Below are 24,427 nucleotides of genomic sequence, written 5' to 3'. Positions count from 1 at the left end.
TTGAGGTCCCCGAGGAGGATGTAGTCGGCGGAGGGGAGGGCGTGTGGGCTGATGAAGTCGGCGATGTCCTCACTGAATTGTGTGTGTGGTCCCGGGGGTCTGTAGATGAGGGTGCCTCTGAGGGTGGTCTTGGGGTTGACGTGGATCTGGAAGTGCAGGTGTTCGGCGGGTGCGAGGGTATCGTCGGTGTCGGTCGTGATGCGGATGGTGTTTCTGTGGATGATGGCGATGCCTCCTCCGGTCTGGTTGACGCGGTCCCTCCGGATGATCTTGTAGCCTTCCGGGATGGCGATGGCGATGTCGGGCGCTGAGGAGGCGTTCATCCAGGTTTCCGTGAGGAAGGCGACGTCTGGGGCTGTGGTGTCGAGCAGGTTCCAGAGCTCGACGGCGTGTCTGTGGACGGAGCGGGTGTTGAGCAGGATGCACTTCAGGTGGGTGCTGCTGGAGTTCGGCTTGGTGGGTGCTGGTGTGGCGTGGGTCCGGTTGCAGGTGAACTTGCAGGAGTGTTCCAAACAAAGAAGAGAGTAAGGGAGTTCGTTCACCCAAAAGTGAACTAGAGACTTCTCCTATTCCCCTGGGAGGAGATATGGCAAAAACAAAGAGAGGAGTATCCACTATGATTTTGAAGAACAGACGTATCTGGAGGACCGGTTCTTGGCAAAAAGAAGGAAATTCATCCTTTTGATAGAAACCCCTCACTCACCACCTAGTGGTGACATGCTTCATCATCGGGGTCCACCTTGGCGTCCTAGCGACACCAAGGTGTGCTGCAACACCTGGACTACAGTGGAGCGGGTTGTGGCTGTAGGTGCAAAAAAATGTTAAAAATTGTCCTGGTTGTACTCAGAAAAAGTAGTTTTATTTTTAGAGCAACTGAACAATGTTTTAAAATGAATACTGGCGAGATCCTGGTAGGGAGGGTTACGACCCAGGGATCTCTATATGTGTTGAGTGGTCAACATGTTTCAACCATAAGGGCTATTGCCCGGTATTCGTCAGGACCAGAAAAAACAGGTGGACAGGGGGTGCGTGCTCCCTAAAAAGCACACCCGTCCTTGATCCCCTGTGTGCCTACTGGCAAAAATTGCCAGTGGTGAGTGCCGCTCAATAAAATAAGTGAGCTGGCGGGTAAAAAAGACCTGTAAGGAGAGAAGGGTGGATAAAGAACAATCAGGTATTGAGTGATAGACTTACTCTCCTGTAACGTCGTGCAGTCTCTCAGTGCAATTGATATATAGTGCCAAATGAAGTGGATGGTTCTCCAGATATACGTTATACCGAGGTGGGGTGATACTAGTCAACATCTATGGCAAAGGGTAGGTGCACGCAAGTTGCATGCAGTGCTAGCACGACCCAGGGGGGGTTTGAGTATTAGGTGTAAGATACTTGTGCTACACGGAACAGGTCTGTCACGTGGTGCCTAGGCTACTCGCTGGATATTAAATGACAGGGCGGAACCTATTCCATTACAGTTGAAAGTACGGTGAAGTGAATTAGGGCATAGATGTAACTCGGTAGTGCTATATACATTTGTCAGCAACCGACTCAAACGTGTAAGTGAATAACATTAAGTCAACAAACAAGAACAAACATACATGTAACACTGAAGGACACACTTAAGTTCAGAATGACTTGGGAATATGCTTACTCAAATTTGAGTGCTCTGCGCTTCAACGGGCAGGGCGTAGGGTCAATGCCTGCATAATAACAAATTCTGTAAGAGACAAACAGTGCGCGAGCGTTGTAAATCTCTGCGCCGCTCAGGACGCTGTGTGGGTGGTGGGCGGCGCCCTCGTGGACCCGGTACATGGATGTGTACCCGGGGCCTGGTATCATGAATCTACTTACAGTTTCAGGCAGGTAAGATCAGAGTCGACCTACTCCTCGCGTCCACTGCTCGGCTAGTAATTCCGATGGCAGCTGGACGCGGTAAAGAGGAGTCGACCGCTTCCGGGTTTGGGCGCGGCCTGGGCGTGTAGGGGGCGGGGCTAGCAGTACGCGGTGGCGTGCTGTCGGTAGCTAGGCTACCGTGAAGATACAGCCAGCAGGTTAGGTTGTATAACTACACATAGCAGGGTCGGTTGGCTCGCGGGGTAGCTCCGCAGTGCTGGAAAGAAATGAAAACGAAGCGTGAGGTTCACGCCAGGACTTACATAGTATAAACAGTTATTTACGCAGCAAGTGGTTGTGGACATTATAATTTACACTGCGTTTGGACTGGAGACCTGTGTCTAATCACTGGTAAGTGAGGTGCCACAGTGTCAAAAGGAGCCTTATTACAAGGTTTCTGAGGGTGATACATTTTAATAAATTTAAATAAATGAACAAATTAACACTGCTGGATCAAGTGGGAAAAAAAGCCCAACGCAGGGGCGTCAGAGCGGCTCAGTGGGGCCAAGGTGATTCATGCTATGGTATTTAGTAGTGTGAGGAACAATAAGTTAAGCGCTCAGTAAAGCAAAGCTTGGGAATATATTAAGAGTATCAGGTGGCAGAGCTCTGTTGTTAAATCTTGGTCTTGGTGACCATAGGGATAGAGTCTCATTTCAGGACCGAGTTCCATGGGATATTGTCGTTGAGCCCAATTTTATGGGAGGAAAGACGATAGATCCATCGCTGCTCTTTTTCAAAAAGTCGTGCTTGAAAGACACCTTGGTCAACACCAGACCTAGAATGGACATGGTGACAACCGACCAAACCATCACCAACGCTTGGGGCCTTCCCCCAGTGACCGGACATTCCAGATGTGGTGATTGCAGCGTCTGTCACCTCACGAACAACACCAAAACTCTGAACCTTGAGGAAGGCAAAATCTGGCAACAAAGATCACACACTAACTGTAACAGCACATTTGTGATCTACCTTATCCGATGTAGCTGTGACAAGCCCTATGTGGGCATGACGACAAGAAAGGTCAAGCAACGAATAGCGGAACATCGTAGCACAATTCGATGCAAAAAAACGAACACCAGGCTCACTGATCACTTTCTCACAGCCCATCACACACCCAACGACATGAGATGGACTGTGATTGAGCAAATCCAACCAGGTCCCAATGCACAAGCTGGGGCTCCGGATCGGCGTCTGGCAGGCAGCAGGTAATGCGGCAGGCAGAGCAGGCGGGGAGCGTGGGGGCGACCAGGCCGTGGAGGGAGCGGTGGTCGCTCCTGAACCGAGGTCTGGGTCCTCTTAAGAGGGGAGCCGGGAGGGAGGGTCCGCTGGGAGGCGGGGAGCGCTTGGGCCAATCGGCAGGCGGGGGGCGGGGTCGCGGCAGGTAACGGCGGGAAAAACCTATGCGGGCTTGGTGGGCGGCCCTGCGGCGGCTGGGGCGCCGGGGATCCGAGGTCGGTCGGCCCTGCGGCGGCTGGGGCTCCGGATCGGCGTCTGGCAGGCAGCAGGTAATGAGGCAGGCAGAGCAGGCGGGGAGCGTGGGGGCGACCAGGCCGTGGAGGGCGCAGTGGACGCTCTTACCCACAACAGAGAACAGGCCTGTAGGTTGACGTAATCAGCTTTATTTTGCACTGTGTAGCAAAATACGAGTTAACAGCACGCAAGTGATCAAGGTGGAACGCCCGCCCTGGGGTGGTTCAACAACCCCTTTTCCAACCGTCCTCTGCACGAATGCCGGTCCCGGCATTCACCAACAGAGGACACCGTGCTAAGCAATGCCACTCGAGTATATGCTGAGGGTGATGGGAATCCTCAGTTCGTCCTCCGCATGTGTGTCGGTCCCGACACTCTCCAACGGAGGGCAAGCACGCGTTGTAAATGGGCTCCTTGGTGTTGCGGCTTACTGTTTCCTCACACTCGAAACCCTCGAGTGGGGACAGGGGCAATGAATAATAACGTTAGCGTCTCTCACGCTCGATAACCCTCCAGCGGGGACTGCGGCAAAAGTACAGGTATCCTTAGCGTATCTCACGCTCGATAACCCTCGAGCGGGGACTGCGGCAAAAGTACAGGTATCCTTAGCGTCTCTCACGCTCGATAACCCTCGAGCGGGGACTGTGGCAAAGGTACAGGTATCCTTAGCGTCTCTCACGCTCGATAACCCTCAAGCGGGGATGGAGGTAAAAGTACAGGTAGCCTTGGATTCCCTTACGCTCGATAGACCTCGAGCGGAGACTGTGGTAAAGGAAAAGGAAGGTCGGGTTCTCCGACGCTCGGTAACCCTCGAGCGGGGATAGGGCAATAACTCTGGCAAGCGTTCTATTGCTCGAGAACCCTCGAGCGGGGACTGTTAGTTCCTCAGACAGAAGAGGTTACCCAACGGCTTACCCGAAACCGATGCTCTCCGTCGGCAACCCTTGGATCGGCGTCGGGTCTCTTAACGTCCAGTGGATGTGTTCGGAATCATGAACACAGAATATCCGACGCCGCGTCCCGCCACTGATGTTTGTTTTATGGCGGCGCTTGCGTACGTCCCGCGCGGTGCCCTCCTGGGTATTGTAGTTCTTGGCGAGGTGGTTTCGGGAATTGTAGTTCCGGAATCGAATCGCTCCGTTTGCGGGAACGGTCCGCTGTGTGTCCTAACAGCACATCCCCCTTCCATCAGGTACCCACCGCCGGGGCAGGCTTGTCCGGATGCTTCTTGTGAAAGACGGATACCAAGCGAGGTGCACAGATCCCGGAGACAGGCTCCCATGACTGTTCCTCCGGCCCATAGCCTTTCCACGTAACAAGGTACCAGAGCCGGCCTCTGCTCCACTTGGAATCCCTGATGCCCTCAACCTCGTAGTCGCGGTCAGCGTCCACTGACACCGGCGAAGGGCTGGAACCTCTGGACGCGTAGGAGGGCTTGAGGAGAGACACGTGGAACACCGGGTGGATCCGCAGGCAGCCCGGTAGGTCCAGCCGCATGTTCACAGGGCTAAGGCACTCCTTGATGCGATACGGACCGATGAAGCGTGGGCGGAAAACACTATGTTTCCGAAACCTCAGGTTCTTTGAGGACACCCAGACGTAATCCCCCACCTTGTACAGAGGGCCTGGCCTCCGTCGTCGGTCTGCCAATGCCTTGTAGGCCCTCTTGGCGTCCTCCAAACACCTCTTGGCGCACACGATCGTTTCCTTGATGTGGGCGACCCGTCTGTTGGTTTCAGGTATGCCCACCGTAGTGGCTGGGTGCACCAGAGGAAGGAACCTGGGATGGTGTCCGTAGTTGTTGTAAAACGGTGACACCTTTGTTGAACTGTGCGTGGCGTTGTTGTATGTGATTTCTGCAAGCCACAGTTTATCAACCCATTCTTCTGTGCCTAGATCGACGAAACAGCGGAGATATTGCTTCAGCGTCTGATTGAGGCGCTCGGTCTGGCCGTCTGTTTGGGGGTGATAGCTTGTGGACAAAGCGGAAGTAACGTGTAAAGACGAACACCAGGTTTTCCAAAACCTCGCAGTGAACTGCGATCTACGATCCGACACGATCACACTGGGCAGTCCATGGACCCATACCACTTCTTTCAGAAGCGTGATGGCCAATTGGCCTGCCGTTGGTACTCCCTTACAGGCGATGAACCGCCCCATCTTAGTGAGGTAGTCGATGACCACGAGTATGGTGGTACACCCTTGGTCCTTGGGCAGCCCCACGATGAAATCCAAGGAGATGCTGTCCCAGGGTCTAGTAGGGGTCGGAAGCGGCTGTAGGAGACCCTGGGGGCGGCCATGATCCGATTTCATGGAGGAACATACAGTACATGAGGCTATCCACCTACGGATGTCAGCCCTCACTGACGGCCACCAGAATTGTCGCACGACACAGTCTACCGTTTTCTGTACACCAAAGTGACCCGCACAAGGCGATTCGTGGCACCATTGGTATGCTTGCTTCCTCAGTCTTGCTGTCGGTACCAGGACACAGCGGCCTTTCACAGGTATACCATCCTTGACCTGCCATTCCACATGTCGACGAAGCCACGTCTTCCATTCGAACGTGTCGATGCCTCTTTGGATACCACGTAGGAAAGCCCCTGGCTGTATCGCTCCTACCACCACCCCAGGGTTTATGATGGATTTGACGGTCGGTAAGGGATGTCCATCGTCCGTGGACTGTCTCGAAAGAGCATCCACTTTCCTGTTTTCAGTGCCCGGCCTGTAGGTGATGGTAAGATGGAAACCGGAGAAGAACAGCATCCATCGGTGTTGACGCGGAGACAGTTGCCTGGCAGCCGTCATGAACTGGAGGTTCCTGTGATCGGTATACACCAATACCACTTGCCTGGCCCCCATCAGCAGATGTTTCCATTCGGTGAAAGCGTCCTTGATGGCTTACAGCTCCTTTTCGGCGACGTGGTAGTTTATTTCGGCTGCGTTCAGTTTCCTTGACATGAACGCCACAGGGTGTAGCAACCCTGACGCTGCATTCCTCTGTGAAAGGATGGCCCCTACCGCCAGGTCTGAGGCATCCGCCTCCACTATGTACTGCTGTTCAGGGTCTGGATGAGCAAGAACAGGAGCTGACACAAAGGCTAGCTTCAAAGCAGTGAATGCACCCTCTGCCTCTGTTGACCACAAAAAGGTAGACGCTTTCCTCAGGAGATGCGTGATGGGGGCTACCATTCCAGAAAACCCCTCGATGAACCTCCTATAAAAGTTGGCAAAGCCAAGAAAGCTCTGCACCTCCCTAATGCTCTTAGGGGCCGGCCAGTCCACCACGGCTTTGACCTTCCTTTCCGCCATCGTTTGTCCTTCTGGGCTCAGCATAACCCCCAGGAATTCCACCGTTGTTACGTGGAAGTCGCACTTGCTGAGCTTGCAGTAGAGCGAGTTCTCCCGTAGGATCCTCAGCACCGTAGACACATGCCTCTCGTGGTCCTCCAAGCAGTCCGAGTAGACCAGGATGTCGTCTATGTAAACGACGACGTAGACATCCAGGATGTCGCGCAGAACGTCGTTCAGGAAGAACTGAAACGCCGCAGGGGCGTTACAAAGCCCGAACGGCATCACTCTATACTCGAACAGTCCGAACCGCGTCTTGAAGGCTGTTTTCCACTCGTCTCCACACCGCATGCGGACAAGGTGGTACGCTCTCTTCAGATCGAGCTTGGTGTATATGCGTGCCTTCTTGACTTGTTCCAGGAGCACATTGATGAGCGGTAGTGGGTACCGGTTCTTTATCGTGATGGCATTGAGCGCCCTGAAGTCCACACAAGCACGGAGCTCGCCGTTTGCTTTCGGTATAAAGAACAGTGGCGAGGCCGCCGGTGACTTGGATGGCCTAATGAACCCTAGGCTCAACATGGTATCCAGATAGGAGCGTAGGTGGATGTTTTCGGGCTATGACAGGGCATACAGCCTCCCACCGGGTATGCTAGCGCCAGGGACCAGATCTATCTGACAGTCGTAGATCCTATGCGGAGGGAGTGTTTCCGCCTGTTTGTCGTCAAACACGTCCCTGTATTCCTGGTATGCCTTGGGGAGGAGCACTTCCTTTTCTGCTGCTGTGGCCACCCCGTGTCCGGGACTCAACGTCAGGGACGGAGGGCCCGAGGTCCATCCACATGTGCGGGCACAATACGGGGAGTCCATACGCAGTACTAGGGATTCCCAATCGATGGAGGGGTTGTGTTTCTTTAGCCATGGTAGTCCTTAAATGACCCCATACTGTGGAGCACAGATGACGTTAAAGTCTAAGACCTCCTCGTGTTTATGTCCGTATACCACCTCAAGATCCCCAGTATGTTGACAGATGGGTCCAGATATCAACCTTCGCCCATCAACTGCAAAGACTTCTTCCGGTACCTCCTACCGCAGAAGCGCCACCCCTAGACGGTGCGCCTCTTTCTCATCCATGAACACCCCCGTGGCTCCTGAGTCAATCATCGCAGAGACCGAAACCCACTCGTTTCGCACTTTCAGTTGCAGGGGTATAAACATGTGTCGGGGACTGGTTGTGGCATGTATCTGTGCTGAAGGGATGGAACCATGACTCCGGGAATCCCCTTCCCTACCGAGAGTCCTTTAGTTTTCCGCCCCCTTTTCCGCTGTCGCAGCCGACAACCGGTTGGGGCGAGACCGTCCTGTTCTTGGTTTCACAGGGCACTCACGGACGTAATGTCCTTTCTTCCCGCAGTACAAACATAGTCCTTGCTTCCTGCGAGATTCCTTCTCGGTTGCTGTAAGGCTTGCTCTTACGGCTCCTATATCCATGGACTCCGTACGATGCGCAGGCGTCGCTTCTGTGGTAACCGGTTGACCAGAAGCGAGAGGTGCCTTGTCCTTCTTAAGGCCTCCCCCACGACGTTCGCTCAATCTATGATCCAGACGAAGTGCCAGACTAATCAAGTCCTCGCACTGTACAGGTTGTGGGTCAATCTGAGCAATCACGTCCCTCAGTTCTTCGCTCAATCCCTGGTGGAAGAGCGCTGTTCGTTTTGCGGGTGGCCACTTGGTTTTTGCCACAAGGCGCCAAAACGCATTCAAGTACTGGACTAGCCCTGTAGTGCCTTGTTTCAGCGCGAGTAGCTCTCTATCAGCTGTGCATGAGTCTGCTCTCCGGTCAAACACTTTTACGAATTCCGCCTGAAACGAGTCCCAATCGTACATAAGCGGATCGTCCCTACTAACCAAAGGCACAGCCCATTGTGCAGCGTTCCCTGCCAAGTACGAGATCATAAAGGCGACTCTCGCCTGGTTCGTGGGAAACGACCTCGGCTTGCAAGAGAAGTGAAGGGCCACCTGCGTTATGAAGACCTGGACGGTGTTGGGATCCCCACTATACCTTTCCGGGGTGGCCAGCGGGATAGCCACCGACATTTCCACCACCACTGCCGCCGGCTGTTCTGTATGAGAAACTCCGGCGTTAAAAGGATTCCTCTGCTGGGTATCCATCCTAGCTCGTAGGTCAGCCGTTTCTTGGCGTGATGCAGCTAGTTTGTTCTGCACATCCAGCAAAGCGGGCAGCACATCTTCCATTGAGGCCATGAAACCGCACCCAACCGGGAGGATGATTAGTTTGTGTTAGGTCGGATATTATGTAATCCCCTTGTTCCTCAGGATTGGGGCAACGCTAAACACTTCACCCACGCTCTTACCCACAACAGAGAACAGGCCTGTAGGTTGTCGTAATCAGCTTTATTTTGCACTGTGTAGCAAAATACGAGTTAACAGCACGCAAGTCATCAAGGTGGAACGCCCGCCCTGGGGTGGTTCAACAACCCCTTTTCCAACCGTCCTCTGCACGAATGCCGGTCCCGGCATTCACCAACAGAGGACACCGTGCTAAGCAGTGGCCGACAATGCCACTCGAGTATATGCTGAGGGTGATCGGAATCCTCAGTTCGTCCTCCGCATGTGTGTTGGTCCCGACACTCTCCAACGGAGGGCAAGCACGCGTTGTAAATGGGCTCCTTGGTGTTGCGGCTTACCGTTTCCTCACACTCGAAACCCTCGAGTGGGGACAGGGGCAGTGAATAATAACGTTAGCGTCTCTCACGCTCGATAACCCTCGAGCGGGGACTGCGGCAAAAGTACAGGTATCCTTAGCGTCTCTCACGCTCGATAACCCTTGAGCGGGGACTGCGGCAAAAGTACAGGTATCCTTAGCGTCTCTCACGCTCGATAACCCTCGAGCGGGGACTGCGGCAAAGGTACAGGTATCCTTAGCGTCTCACACGCTCGATAACCCTCAAGCGGGGATGGAGGTAAAAGTACAGGTAGCCTTGACTTCCCTTACGCTCGATAGACCTCGAGCGGGGACTGTGGTAAAGGAAAAGGAAGGTCGGGTTCTCCGACGCTCGGTAACCCTCGAGCGGGGATAGGGCAATAACTCTGGCAAGCGTTCTATTGCTCGAGAACCCTCGAGCGGGGACTGTTAGTTCCTCAGACAGAAGAGGTTACCCAACGGCTTACCCGAAACAGATGCTCTCCGTCGGCAACCCTTGGATCGGCGTCGGGTCTCTTAACGTCCAGTGGAAGTGTTCGGAATCATGAACACAGAATATCCGACGCCGCGTCCCGCCACCGATGTTTGTTTTATGGCGGCGCTTGCGTACGTCCCGCGCGGTGCCCTCCTTGGTATTGTAGTTCTTGGCGAGGTGGTTTCGGGAATTGTAGTTCCGGAATCGAATCGCTACGGTTGCGGGAACGGTCCGCTGTGTGTCCTAACAGCACATCCCCCTTCCATCAGGTACCCACCGCCGGGGCAGGCTTGTCTGGATGCTTCTTGTGAAAGACGAATACCAAGCGAGGTGCACAGATCCCGGAGACAGGCTCCCATGACTGTTCCTCCGGCCCATAGCCTTTCCACGTAACAAGGTACCAGAGCCGGCCTCTGCTCCACTTGGAATCCCTGATGCCCTCAACCTCGTAGTCGCGGTAAGCGTCCACTGACACCGGCGAAGGGCTGGAACCTCTGGACGCGTAGGAGGGCTTGAGGAGAGACACGTGGAACACCGGGTGGATCCGCAGGCAGCCCGGTAGGTCCAGCCGCATGTTCACAGGGCTAAGGCACTCCTTGATGCGATACGGACCGATGAAGCGTGGGCGGAAAACGCTATGTTTCCGAAACCTCAGGTTCTTTGAGGACACCCAGACGTAATCCCCCACCTTGTACAGAGGGCCTGGCCTCCGTCGTCGGTCTGCCAATGCCTTGTAGGCCCTCTTGGCGTACTCCAAACACCTCTTGGCGCACACGATCGTTTCCTTGATGAGGGCGACCCGTCTGTTGGTTTCAGGTATGCCCACCGTAGTGGCTGGGTGCACCAGAGGAAGGAACCTGGGATGGTGTCCGTAGTTGTTGTAAAACGGTGACACCTTTGTTGAACTGTGCGTGGCGTTGTTGTATGTGATTTCTGCAAGCCACAGTTTATCAACCCATTCTTCTGTGCCCAGATCGACGAAACAGCGGAGATATTGCTTCAGCGTCTGATTGAGGCGCTCGGTCTGGCCGTCTGTTTGGGGGTGATAGCTGGTGGACAAAGCGGAAGTAACGTGTAAAGACGAACACCAGGTTTTCCAAAACCTCGCAGTGAACTGCGATCCACGATCCGACACGAACACACTGGGCAGTTCATGGACCCGTACCACTTCTTTCAGAAGCGTGATGGCCAATTGGCCTGCCGTTGGTACTCCATTACAGGCGATGAACCGCCCCATCTTAGTGAGGTAGTCGATGACCACGAGTATGGTGGTACACCCTTGGTCCTTGGGCAGCCCCACGATGAAATCCAAGGAGATGCTGTCCCAGGGTCTAGTAGGGGTCGGAAGCAGCTGTAGGAGACCCTGGGGGCGGCCATGATCCGATTTCATGGAGGAACATACAGTACATGAGGCTATCCACCTACGGATGTCAGCCCTCACTGACGGCCACCAGAATTGTCGCACGACACAGTCTACCGTTTTCTGCAGACCAAAGTGACCCGCACAAGGCGATTCGTGGCACCATTGGTATGCTTGCTTCCTCAGTCTTGCTGTCGGTACCAGGACACAGCGGCCTTTCACAGGTATGTTATGTTATGTTATGTTATGTTATGTTATGTTATGTTATGTTATATTAGTTTTTATATAGCGCACGGCTACTCAAAAAGAGTGTCCCGGCGCTTTAATAATGAGACCTACGACAAAATAACACAACACGGTAATAAAAACAACAGGCTGGCCCAGTAAGGGAAAGAAAAGAAGAAAACCTAGATAGTAAACAGCCAGGTCTTTAAACCCTTCCTAAAAGCAAGTAGACTAGTGGAACCCCGAAGTGTCAACGGCAGGGAATTCCACAGCTGTGGTGCCAACAGTCCAAAAGAGCGGCCTCCAATGCGGGCTCTTTTTACACGTGGCACCACCGCCAAAAACAGTGATTCCGATCTGAGAGAGCGGGCCGGATGATAAAAGGCAAGTCTCCTCTGGAGATACTTCGCTCCCTCAGCGTGGAGGGCTTTATAGGTCAGGGTTAATGCTTTAAAGGCAATCCTCTTGTGGATAGGCAGCCAGTGAAGGGTCTGCAAAAGACCCGCCGCACTGGCTCGCCTATTTAAGGCATAAATAGCTCTCGCCGCGGCATTCTGCACCACCTGGAGCCGCTGCAGCAGATACTCTGGCAGGCCCAGGTAAAGGATATTAGCATAATCCAACCTAGACCCGATCAGAGCCTGCACGGTCAGTTTCCGATGTTCTTCCGACAAAAGGGGTAGGAACTTCCTCAGCACCTTGATACCATCCTTGACCTGCCATTCCACATGTCGACGAAGCCACGTCTTCCATTCGAACGTGTCAATGCCTCTTTGGATACCACGAAGGAAAGCCCCTGGCTGTATCGCTCCTACCACCACCCCAGGGTTTATGATGGATTTGACGGTCGGTAAGGGATGTCCATCGTCCGTGGACTGTCTCGAAAGAGCATCCGCTTTCCTGTTTTCAGTGCCCGGCCTGTAAGTGATGGTAAAATGGAAACCGGAGAAGAACAGCATCCATCGGTGTTGACGCGGAGACAGTTGCTTGACGGCCGTCATGAACTGGAGGTTCCTGTGATCGGTATACACCAATACCACTTGCCTGGCCCCCATCAGCAGATGTCTCCATTCGGTGAAAGCGTCCTTGATGGCTTACAGCTCCTTTTCGGCGACGTGGTAGTTTATTTCGGCTGCGTTCAGTTTCCTTGACATGAACGCCACAGGGTGTAGCAACCCTGACGCTGCATTCCTCTGTGAAAGGATGGCCCCTACCGCCAGGTCTGAGGCATCCGCCTCCACTATGTACTGCTGTTCAGGGTCTGGATGAGCAAGAACAGGAGCTGACACAAAGGCTAGCTTCAAAGCAGTGAATGCACCCTCTGCCTCTGTTGACCACAAAAAGGTAGACACTTTCCTCAGGAGATTCGTGATGGTGGCTACCATTCCAGAAAACCCCTCGATGAACCTCCTATAAAAGTTGGCAAAGCCAAGAAAGCTCTGCACCTCCCTAATGCTCTTAGGGGCCGGCCAGTCCACCACGGCTTTGACCTTCCTTTCCGCCATCGTTTGTCCTTCTGGGCTCAGCATAACCCCCAGGAATTCCACCGTTGTTACGTGGAAGTCGCACTTGCTGAGCTTGCAGTAGAGCGAGTTCTCCCGTAGGATCCTCAGCACCGTAGACACATGCCTCTCGTGGTCCTCCAAGCAGTCCGAGTAGACCAGGATGTCGTCTATGTAAACGACGACGTAGACATCCAGGATGTCGCGCAGAACGTTGTTCAGGAAGAACTGAAACGCCGCAGGGGCGTTACAAAGCCCGAACGGCATCACTCTATACTCGAACAGTCCGAACCGCGTCTTGAAGGCTGTTTTCCACACCGCATGCGGACAAGGTGGTACGCTCTCTTCAGATCGAGCTTGGTGTATATGCGTGCCTTCTTGACTTGTTCCAGGAGCACATTGATGAGCGGTAGTGGGTACCGGTTCTTTATCGTGATGGCGTTGAGCGCCCTGAAGTCCACACAAGCGCGGAGCTCGCCGTTTGCTTTCGGTATAAAGAACAGTGGCGAGGCCGCCGGTGACTTGGATGGCCTAATGAACCCTAGGCTCAACATGGTATCCAGATAGGAGCGTAGGTGGATGTTTTCGGGCTATGACAGGGCATACAGCCTCCCACCGGGTATGCTAGCGCCAGGGACCAGATCTATCTGACAGTCGTAGATCCTATGCGGAGGGAGTGTTTCCGCCTGTTTGTCGTCAAACACGTCCCTGTATTCCTGGTATGCCTTGGGGAGGAGCACTTCCTTTTCTGCTGCTGTGGCCACCCCGTGTCCGGGACTCAACATCAGGGACGGAGGGCCCGAGGTCCATCCACATGTGCGGGCACAATACGGGGAGTCCATACGCAGTACTAGGGATTCCCAATCGATGGAGGGGTTGTGTTTCTTTAGCCATGGTAGTCCTTAAATGACCCCATACTGTGGAGCACAGATGACGTTAAAGTCTAAGACCTCCTCGTGTTTATGTCCGTATACCACCTCAAGATCCCCAGTATGTTGACAGATGGGTCCAGATATCAACCTTCGCCCATCAACTGCAAAGACTTCTTCCGGTACCTCCTACCGCAGAAGCGCCACCCCTAGACGGTGCGCCTCTTTCTCATCCATGAACACCCCCGTGGCTCCTGAGTCAATCATCGCAGAGACCGAAACCCACTCGTTTCGCACTTTCAGTTGCAGGGGTATAAACATGTGTCGGGGACTGGTTGTGGCATGTATCTGTGCTGAAGGGATGGAACCATGACTCCGGGAATCCCCTTCCCTACCGAGAGTCCTTTCGTTTTCCGCCCCCTTTTCCGCTGTCGCAGCCGACAACCGGTTGGGGCGAGACCGTCCTGTTCTTGGTTTCACAGGGCACTCACGGACGTAATGTCCTTTCTTCCCGCAGTACAAACATAGTCCTTGCTTCCTGCGAGATTCCTTCGAGGTTGCTGTAAGGCTTGCTCTTACGGCTCCTATATCCATGGACTCCGTACGATGCGCAGGCGTCGCTTCTGTGGTAACCGGTTGACCAGAAGCGAGAGGGGCCTTGTCCTTCTTAAGGCCTCCCCCACGACGTTCGCTCAATCTATGATCCAGACGAAGTGCCAGACTAGTCAAGTCCTCGCACTGTACAGGTTGTGGGTCAATCTGAGCAATCACGTCCTTCAGTTCTTCGCTCAATCCCTGGTGGAAGAGCGCTGTTCTTTTTGCGGGTGGCCACTTGGTTTTTGCCACAAGGCGCCTGAACGCATTTAAGTACTGGACTAGCCCTGTAGTGCCTTGTTTGAGCGCGAGTAGCTCTCTATCAGCTGTGTATGAGTCTGCTCTCCGGTCAAACACTTTTACGAATTCCGCCTGAAACGAGTCCCAATCGTACAAAAGCGGATCGTCCCTACTAACCAAAGGCACAGCCCATTGTGCAGCGTTCCCTGCCAAGTACGAGATCATAAAGGCGACTCTCGCCTGGTTCGTGGGAAACGACCTCGGCTTGCAAGAGAAGTGAAGGGCCACCTGCGTTATGAAGACCTGGACGGTGTTGGGATCCCCACTATACCTTTCCGGGGTGGCCAGCGGGATAGCCACCGACATTTCCACCACCACTGCCGCCGGCTGTCCTGTATGCGAAGCTCCGGCGTTAAAAGGATTCCTCTGCTGGGTATCCATCCTAGCTCGTAGGTCAGCCGTTTCTTGGCGTGATGCAGCTAGTTCGTTCTGCACATCCAGCAAAGCGGGCAGCACATCTTCCATTGAGGCCATGAAACCGCACCCAACCGGGAGGATGATTAGTTTGTGTTAGGTCGGATATTATGTAATCCCCTTGTTCCTCAGGATTGGGGCAACGCTAAACACTTCACCCACGCTCTTACCCACAACAGAGAACAGGCCTGTAGGTTGTCGTAATCAGCTTTATTTTGCACTGTGTAGCAAAATACGAGTTAACAGCACGCAAGTGATCAAGGTGGAACGCCCGCCCTGGGGTGGTTCAACAACCCCTTTTCCAACCGTCCTCTGCACTAATGCCGGTCCCGGCATTCACCAACAGAGAACACCGTGCTAAGCAGTGGCCGACAATGCCACTCGAGTATATGCTGAGGGTGATGGGAATCCTCAGTTCGTCCTCCGCATGTGTGTTGGTCCCGACACTCTCCAACGGAGGGCAAGCACGCGTTGTAAATGGGCTCCTTGGTGTTGCGGCTTACCCTTTCCTCACACTCGAAACCCTCGAGTGGGGACAGGGGCAGTGAATAATAACGTTAGCGTCTCTCACGCTCGATAACCCTCGAGCGGGGACTGCGGCAAAAGTACAGGTATCCTTAGCGTCTCTCACGCTCGATAACCCTCGAGCGGGGACTGCGGCAAAAGTACAGGTAGCATTAGCGTCTCTCACGCTCGATAACCCTCGAGCGGGGACTGCGGCTAAGGTACAGGTATCCTTAGCGTCTCTCATGCTCGATAACCCTCGAGCGGGGATGGAGGTAAAAGTACAGGTAGCCTTGGCTTCCCTTACGCTCGATAACCCTCGAGCGGGGACTGTGGCATAGGAAAAGGAAGGTCGGGTTCTCCGACGCTCGGTAACCCCTCGAGCGGGGATAGGGCAATAACTCTTGCAAGCGTTCTATTGCTCGAGAACCCTCGAGCGGGGACTGTTAGTTCCTCATACAGAAGAGGTTACCCAACGGCTTACCCAAAACCGATGCTCTCCGTCGGCAACCCTTGGATCGGCGTCGGGTCTCTTAACGTCCAGTGGAAGTGTTCGGAAACATGAACACAGAATATCCGACGCCGGGTCCCGCCACCGATGTTTGTTTTATGGCGGCGCCTGCGTACGTCCCGCGCGGTGCCCTCCTGGGTATTGTAGTTCTTGGCGAGGTGGTTTCGGGAATTGTAGTTCCGGAATCGAATCGCTCCGTTTGCGGGAACGGTCCGCTGTGTGTCCTAGCACTTTTGTCTTGTTGTAGTTTCCAGTAATGTCTCATGGTTCTGATTCCTTGCCCTACATTGTTTTTGGGATTATGTGTTCTAGGTAGTTTTGTGCTCTTAGTTTGTCTGTCAGCATCTCTGCTTGTTGTTTGAAGTCATTAATCTAGCTACATTTCCTGTCAAGACGGAGGAACTGTCCGTAAGGAAGATTCTTCCGTAATGGGTGAGGGTGAAAGCTATCAAACCCCAAAAAGGTTGTTTCTGGCCATAGGTTTATGGAAAGTGTCAGTCTGGAATTTGCCCCCTTCATGAAAGATAGTCACATCTAGGAAGGTAAGAGTGTTCTTGCTCAGGGTATGGGTACATTTTAGATTCCTGTCTTGGTTATTTAGCCATGAAAGAAAATTAAGAGCAGTGGTTATGTCGCCCTTACATACTACGAAGATGTCGTCTATGTAGCTTTTCCAGGTGGAATTGTGTGCTCAGTAAGGGTTGTCATATGAAGGATATGTTTCATTTCTAGATTGTAAACATACAACCCTGCCACACTTGGAGCAAAGGTGCTCCCCATAGATGGTCTCGGCATCTGACTAACAAAGTTGGGTGTTGATAATTTGGGAAATGTGGGGGAGCAATTGGTTGAAAGGGGGACCCAAAGGCATCATATTGCAGGAGAAATGGGGTAACGCAGCCATCTCTTCTGTATTGTGCACTTTGGGAGAGACCCAAGGGGCTGTTGATAAGGGCCCAACCCCCCACTTTTTCAACTTTCTTAAAGAGGCATTATCAGACTTGCAACTTAAAATCCAACTTCACCATAAGTGACACCAAACTCGAAATATGTATTTTTTCCCAATTTGAAATGACACTCAAAAAATGTAATATGGTAATCCCAATGTTAACCTGTGGGAGGGATAGACCTTGCAGTAGTGAAAACCGAAGGTAAGAGTTTTCACTACCTGGACATGGAAAACTTAAAGGCATATGTCCTACTTTATAATAATTTGCACCTTGCCCTCAGGACTGTCTCGGGCTTACCTTAGGGGTGACTTAAATGTATTAAAAAGGAAGGTTTGGGGGTGTCAAGAGGGTTAGCTAGCCAGGTCGACATGGCAGTTTGAAACTGCACACACAGGCTTTGCAATGGCGGTCTGAGCCATGTTTTAGGGGCTACTGAATTGTGTGGCACAATCAGTGCTGCAGGCCACTTGTAGGATTTAATTTACAGGCCCTGGGCACATGTAGTGAACTTTAATAGGGACTTAAATAAGCCAATTGTAGCTAAGCTAATGTTAACCCCGACCGTTCCCCCAACTGCGTCCAAGCCGCTCCTGGACACACCCATGGACCCTTCTCTTGCAACTCCTGCAAGTTCGACGGCACCAAAACCAACTCCTAATCCACCAACACCAAACAGAGACCTGACACCAACCACCTAAAATGCATCCTGCTCAACACCCGCTCGATCCACAGACACGCCATCGACCTCTGGAATCTACTAGACACCATCTCACCGGACGTCGCCTTCCTAACAGAAACATGGATGAATGCCTCTTCAGCCCCAGACATCACCATTGCCATCCCGGAAGGATACAAGATCATCCGTAAGGACCGCATCAAGCAAACAGGAGGAGGCATCGCTATCGTCCATAAGAACTCCATCCGCATCTCAACCAGCTCAGACGTCAACCTTGCCAGCGCCGAACACCTCCACTTCCAGATCCACACCGACCCCAAGACCACACTCAGAGGCACCCTCCTCTACCGGCCTCCAGGACCCCGTGCACAATTCAGTGACGACATCACTGACTTTATCACCCCACACGCCCTCCCCTCCGAGGACTACATTCTATTGGGAGACCTCAATTTTCACCTGGAAAAGAGCAATGACTGCAGCACCTCCACCCTTCTGGACAATCTCGACAACCTCGGACTCAAACAACTTTTCACCACCCCCACCCACATTGCAGGTCACACACTCGACCCCATCTTCACCTCCAGCAAACATGTCTCATTCAGTCACACCACAGCTCTTCATTGGACGGACCACAGCTGCGTTCACTTTATTTACAATAAGACCACAATCCACAGCCATCCTCAACCCACCCTGCGAAGAAACTGGAACAAAATCACCATCGACCAGATCTCCTCATCGCTTCTTCTAAACCCCCCCGCCCACTCCTCAAACTCCGACCAAGCAGCCATTAACCTCACCCAATGGCTATCCAACAACGCTGACATCCTAGCACCGTTGAAAAAACGTCAAATCAAACTAGGCAGCAAAAACGCCTCCTGGTTCAACGATGATCTTAAGAAATCGAAGAAACTCTGTCACTCCCTCGAGAAGGCCTGGAAAAAAGACCCAAACACCAGCACCAGGGACGCCTTCAAAAACGCCACCCGCATACACCACCAACTAATCCGGTCTGCCAAAAAAGCCGCATTCAAAGACCGACTAGATAACAACGCCCACAACAGCAAGGAATTATTCAACATCGTCAAAGAATTTACCAACCCATCAGCCAACTCCAACGACATCACCCCCTCCCAAGCCCTCTGCGACTCCCTAGCTTCCTTCTTCCACAACAAAATCGCAGACATCCACAACAGCTTCGACAACCGACCCGGAGACCAACCCACCCAACCCTCTGCAGAACCTTCACCCCCCTTGAACATCCTTAACAACTGGAACCCAATCTCCACTGAGGACACCATCCGCCTGATGAATTCCATCCACTCAGGATCCCCAACAGACCCATGCCCTCACCACATCTTCAACAAAGCAGACTCCATCATAGCACCACACCTCCGAGATGTCATCAACTGCTCCCTCAACTCCGCCACCTTCCCGGAAAGCTGGAAACACGCAGAACTCAGCGCCCTTCTGAAAAAACCCACAGCTGACCCCACCGAACTCAAAAACTACCGCCCCATCTCGCTTCTTCCATTCCCGGCCAAAGTCATCGAGAAAGCTGTCAACAACCAGCTCGCCGATTTTGAAAAGGGGGGTGGTGATGGACAGAGCTTCTGAATGATGCAGAATACTCTTACCAAGTCAAGAGATCATGGTTTTAATCCATCACCGTTTTTTAGCTCACTGCACCATCCCAGCTCAGAACCTGGCTATATGCAAATTAGTTTGTTCCTGTCCCAGTGCATGATGGGAACAGGGCAAACCAAACTACCAAGCCAATTCTTATACTGGGAAGGAAACAAGCTTCCGGGGACCGGTTTCTGGCATCACAGCCTTCTTCGGCCCGGCTTGCTTGAATCCTGATGGTGCAATGAGCAAGGGACTCACGTCTGAGTATACCCTCCCACACATAGTGTGGATAAAACCGATTTTGAAAAGGGGGGTGGTGATGGACAGAGCTTCTGAATGATGCAGAATACTCTTACCAAGTCAAGAGATCATGGTTTTAATCCATCACCGTTTTTTAGCTCACTGCACCATCCCAGCTCAGAACCTGGCTATATGCAAATTAGTCTGTTCCTGTCCCAGTGCATGATGGGAACAGGGCAAACCAAACTACCAAGCCAATTCTTATACTGGGAAGGAAACAAGCTTCCGGGGACCGGTTTCTGGCATCACAGCCTTCTTCGGCCCGGCTTGCTTGAATCCTGATGGTGCAATGAGCAAGGGACTCACGTCTGAGTATACCCTCCCACACATAGTGTGGATAAAACCGATTTTGAAAAGGGGGGTGGTGATGGACAGAGCTTCTGAATGATGCAGAATACTCTTACCAAGTCAAGAGATCATGGTTTTAATCCATCACCGTTTTTTAGCTCACTGCACCATCCCAGCTCAGAACCTGGCTATATGCAAATTAGTCTGTTCCTGTCCCAGTGCAAGATGGGAACAGGGCAAACCAAACTACCAAGCCAATTCTTATACTGGGAAGGAAACAAGCTTCCGGGGACCGGTTTCTGGCATCACAGCCTTCTTCGGCCCGGCTTGCTTGAATCCTGATGGTGCAATGAGCAAGGGACTCACGTCTGAGTATACCCTCCCACACATAGTGTGGATAAACCAGCTCGCCACCTTCCTCGAAACCAACAAATCCCTCGACTCCTCACAGTCCGGCTTCCGAGCCAAACACAGCACTGAGACAGCACTTATCGCAGCAACAGACGACATTCGAACTTTACTGGACAATGGAGACACAGTCGCCCTCATCCTCCTCGACCTCTCCGCTGCCTTCGACACAGTCTGTCATAGCACCCTTCTACAGCGCCTCAGAAACGTCGGAATCCAAGGAAAAGCACTGGAATGGATCACCTCGTTCCTCACCGGAAGAACCCAGAGAGTCCGCCTCCCACCATTCAAGTCAGAGGCCTCTGAAGTCATCTGCGGCGTGCCACAAGGATCGTCACTCAGCCCCACCCTCTTCAACGTATACATGAGCCCCCTTGCGGCCATCGCTCGCCAACACAATCTCAACATCATCTCCTACGCTGACGACACTCAACTGATCCTCTCACTCACCAAAGACCCTAACACCGCCAAAACCAACTTACACGAAGGAATGAAAGAAGTAGCCGAGTGGATGAAGCACAGCCGCCTGAAACTGAACTCAGACAAAACAGAAGTCCTCATCTTAGGCAACTCCCCCTCCGCCTGGGATGACTCTTGGTGGCCAGAGGCCCTTGGAAAAGCACCCATCCCGACGGACCACGCACGGAACCTGGGCGTCATCCTGGACTCCTCACTCTCGATGACCAGACAAGTCAACGCCGTTTCATCATCTTGCTTCAACATTCTTCGCATGCTCAAAAAAACATTTCGCTGGATCCCCACCGGAACTAGAAAAACGGTCACCCACGCACTGGTAACGAGCCGCCTGGACTACGGAAACACCCTATATGCCGGTACCACCGCAAAACTCCAGAAAAAACTCCAACGCATCCAGAACGCTTCAGCCAGGCTCATACTAGACATCCCGCGTAAAGAACACATCTCTGGTCACCTGAAAAACCTCCACTGGCTCCCCGTCAATAAAAGGATAACATTCCGCCTCCTAACCCACGCACACAAAGCACTTTACGAACTTGGACCCGAATGCCTCAACACACGACTGTCGTTCTACACCCCCTCCCGTCAGCTACGATCCTCCAACCAAGCCCTTGCCACTGTACCTCGCATCAACAAAACCACCATGGGAGGTAGATCCTTCTCCTACCTGGCAGCTAAAACCTGGAACTCACTTCCCACTCACCTTCGCCTTACTCAGAACCACCTAGCATTCAGAAAGCAACTTAAAACTTGGATATTCGACAAGTAATTCCCCACCCTTCCTCAAGCGCCTTGAGACCCTATGGGTATGTAGCGCGCTATATAAATCTCTTGACTTGACTTGACTTGACCATATTTAAAGCAGAGCGTACATGAACTTGAGCAGTGGGTAGCCTAAAAGTCCTAAAACCAGGAAAAATGAAGTCAGCAAAACAGGAGGTCAGTAGGCAAAAAAAAGTCAGGGAAACCACACCAAGGGTGCCAGGTCTAACAGAAGGGTAATTAAATATATAATGCAGTATTCGGACAGTAATTCTGCTTTAGTTGTCTCATTTAACATAGGTGATGTAGACTGAACTAAATATAATTTTGACCCTTTAAATATATGTATAATGAAATATAAAGCAGTCCCTTTCCAGGCTGCACTTAATAGAGATGGTCAATTAGCTTTTATCGTTCATTTCCTGTAGCCCCTTCATGCTCAAATCAGGAATCAAATTATATCAGAAATTAACTGCTGGTGGTTTCAGACATATTTCTTTTAAACGAACATAAAACGTTATCATAAGTTCTAATATGTCCTTTGAAAGCAGGCATTTCCTGCTGGCCTCAAAAGTGAAGTACTATGTGATGTACTTTGTGAAAAATATTACCGCCCACCCATTGAGGATAATTCTACTAAACTAAAGGCAATCATTTCGGGGCCGTGCTATTAAAAGTCTTCTAAAATCTTGCGGCTCCTTTAAAACATGCAATGCATCGTTACGGTTTCTTTAAGAACCCAGCATAATGACTGACTGCCCTGCGTCCTGTTAGGAGCCTCGTGTAATAAATGCAGTACACTGTCCCTTTAAGAATTTAGGGTCCGCCCCCTCCCGGCTGCCGAGTCTGTATTAGTACTTACGCGATCTCTCACACAACCATGTTTACGTCCCAAGAGGTTGGATACGCCCTGGATGATGCTATTGGTTAGCGTCACCCACTGTCACGTATCCGTGCGTTTCAGTTGGGTGAATGACACCGTCTATCTCGGCAAAGCAGAGGCCTGAGAGAGGGCGAGTTTATGTGTCCCGTTGGTTCCTGTTGAGGCCTGTGAGCTCTCCTGCTGAAGGGCCTGCGTGGAGTCTGTCAGCTGGCGTGCGCAACGGGGGTCTTAACATGGAAGCACAGTGACTCCCGTGCAGGACATGATGCTGATAGAGGACGTGGAGGCGTTAAAGTGCTGGCTGGCGAAACTGCTAGAGCCCATGTGAGTGCCGAAGAGGGAACGAGCAGACCATGGGGAATGTTGGTGACCGGCAGAGGGATATGCCTTGTCTAGAGTTGGGGGTGTAGGTTTAGAGAGTAAAGGTGGAACAGTGCTTTTGGGGCAAAGGGATAACTGTCACCATAGGGTTTCATTATCAGTTGCAGTTAACCAGGGGGTGTGGTCCTGGCAACATTTTGAGAAGGAGGCATGGGCAGCATCGTTTGCAGTAAGACCATTGGCAGACAAGGGGAAGGGGCACTGCTAGGGAAGTATGATTTTACCCGGGGTCGTGCCATTGATACAGGGTAAGGGCACATCTATGGAGTAAGTACTGGCACGTTGAGCGAGTGTTTCTGTCGGGTGATATAATCTATGTGAAGTTGGGCAGGAGTGGGTCATTGGGACCAAGACTACAGTGTCTCGGATAACTTGTTTACTGTCTAGCTGGACACTGCTAGCACAGTAGCACTGTCCCTGGTGGGAAGGCGCAGCGCCATGGTTCGTGCCAGGGCCTATTTGGGATAAAAGGCGTGAGTTGGACAGTGGCAGATGAGGGTGTGTGGTGCCCAGCCGGCTAGGATACACCGCCAAGTGACAGCTCGTTAAAGTGTGAAAAAATGTGGTGGAAATCCTTGAGGTGACGATGGTTCTAATCCAATAAGAATGCAAGTGACAGAATGGGCATCGCATTTAGAGAATTTGTGCTTCTACAGATCTAGTCCAACTTTGTGCGAATCAGCAAATCCAATTCCAGAAGTAGGCTGCCCCAATCCATGAGGCAGTGCTCCCCCAGGAGATCGCAAGCAACGTAGGATTGCAATGATTGAGTATGTTTACAAAGCAACAAAGGGATTCACGTTTGGGTATAACCACCTCGCTTGAGAGGCTTTTAGTCAAATAACAAATATGAAATAGATGCAATATCATAATGCTTTTAAACCCCCAGGAACATATTGTATTAGCAGTTCTAGTGTTTCTCGGGTCTGTACCATTAATCAAGTACAATTACATTCTGTAAATCAGAATGCATGTAGCCTAAGTTACTGAGCCAATCCACCTCATGTGGTAGGAAATAGCCCATTACTATGAAAAATGTAGAGGCTTCAGATTCACAGGCATTAGCTGTCAATATTACGATCACTTTTTTGTTAGTTAAATGTTATTAATCTCCGTGAAGGACCGGGTAATTACGTAGCTTTCTCTTAGCGTGGATGCACGAGGCTGTCTGGATTTTAACAATTGAGAAAATCTGCGAAATCGGAGTGGAGCTTCAGTACTCTGAAGTCCTTCACCCCAAATAAATAATTCTGTAGGGAAAGGTGCGGCAGGGAATAGAAGATGAAGAGGAGCTTAATCACGCCTGAGCTTTGAGACTCAAGAACTCGCTAATGTTACGGGGGTTAGTTGGCCACTGCTCATGCACAAATCTGGGACTGTCGCTGTACAGAAAAGACCTGTTGACTGAATATCACTTTGCGCCACATTATTGACCAGTGTGTTAATTTAGAACCACAATTTTAAAAGTTACTTATAAGTAACTGCCTAGTGGGCGCAACTACACCAAAATGGAAGGAGAAAGGTAAGTCTTTTTACGGGTCTC

The 24,427-nt window shown here is 52.0% G+C and overlaps 1 protein-coding gene across 4 annotated transcripts in view; it reads left to right on the top strand.

The window, feature by feature from the left end:
• Nucleotides 1–22,567: 22,567 nt before the first annotated feature.
• The window catches only part of RBM27 (RNA binding motif protein 27), an 870,586-nt gene continuing 868,726 nt past the window's right edge, over nt 22,568–24,427 (top strand). For all 4 annotated transcript variants that reach the window (XM_078653046.1, XM_078653045.1, XM_078653044.1 and 1 more), the window contains exon 1: nt 22,568–22,827. In XM_078653046.1, the coding sequence (XP_078509172.1) occupies nt 22,766–22,827 (62 nt within the window). In that variant the 5' untranslated portion in view covers nt 22,568–22,765. The remainder of the gene's footprint in view (nt 22,828–24,427) is intronic.

Source organism: Lissotriton helveticus, chromosome 7, assembly GCF_964261635.1.
Source record: "Lissotriton helveticus chromosome 7, aLisHel1.1, whole genome shotgun sequence".
Classification (NCBI taxonomy): Eukaryota; Metazoa; Chordata; class Amphibia; order Caudata; family Salamandridae; genus Lissotriton; species Lissotriton helveticus.
The sequence above is the reverse complement of the archived record's forward strand: the minus strand, read 5'-3'. Positions and strand labels throughout refer to the sequence as shown.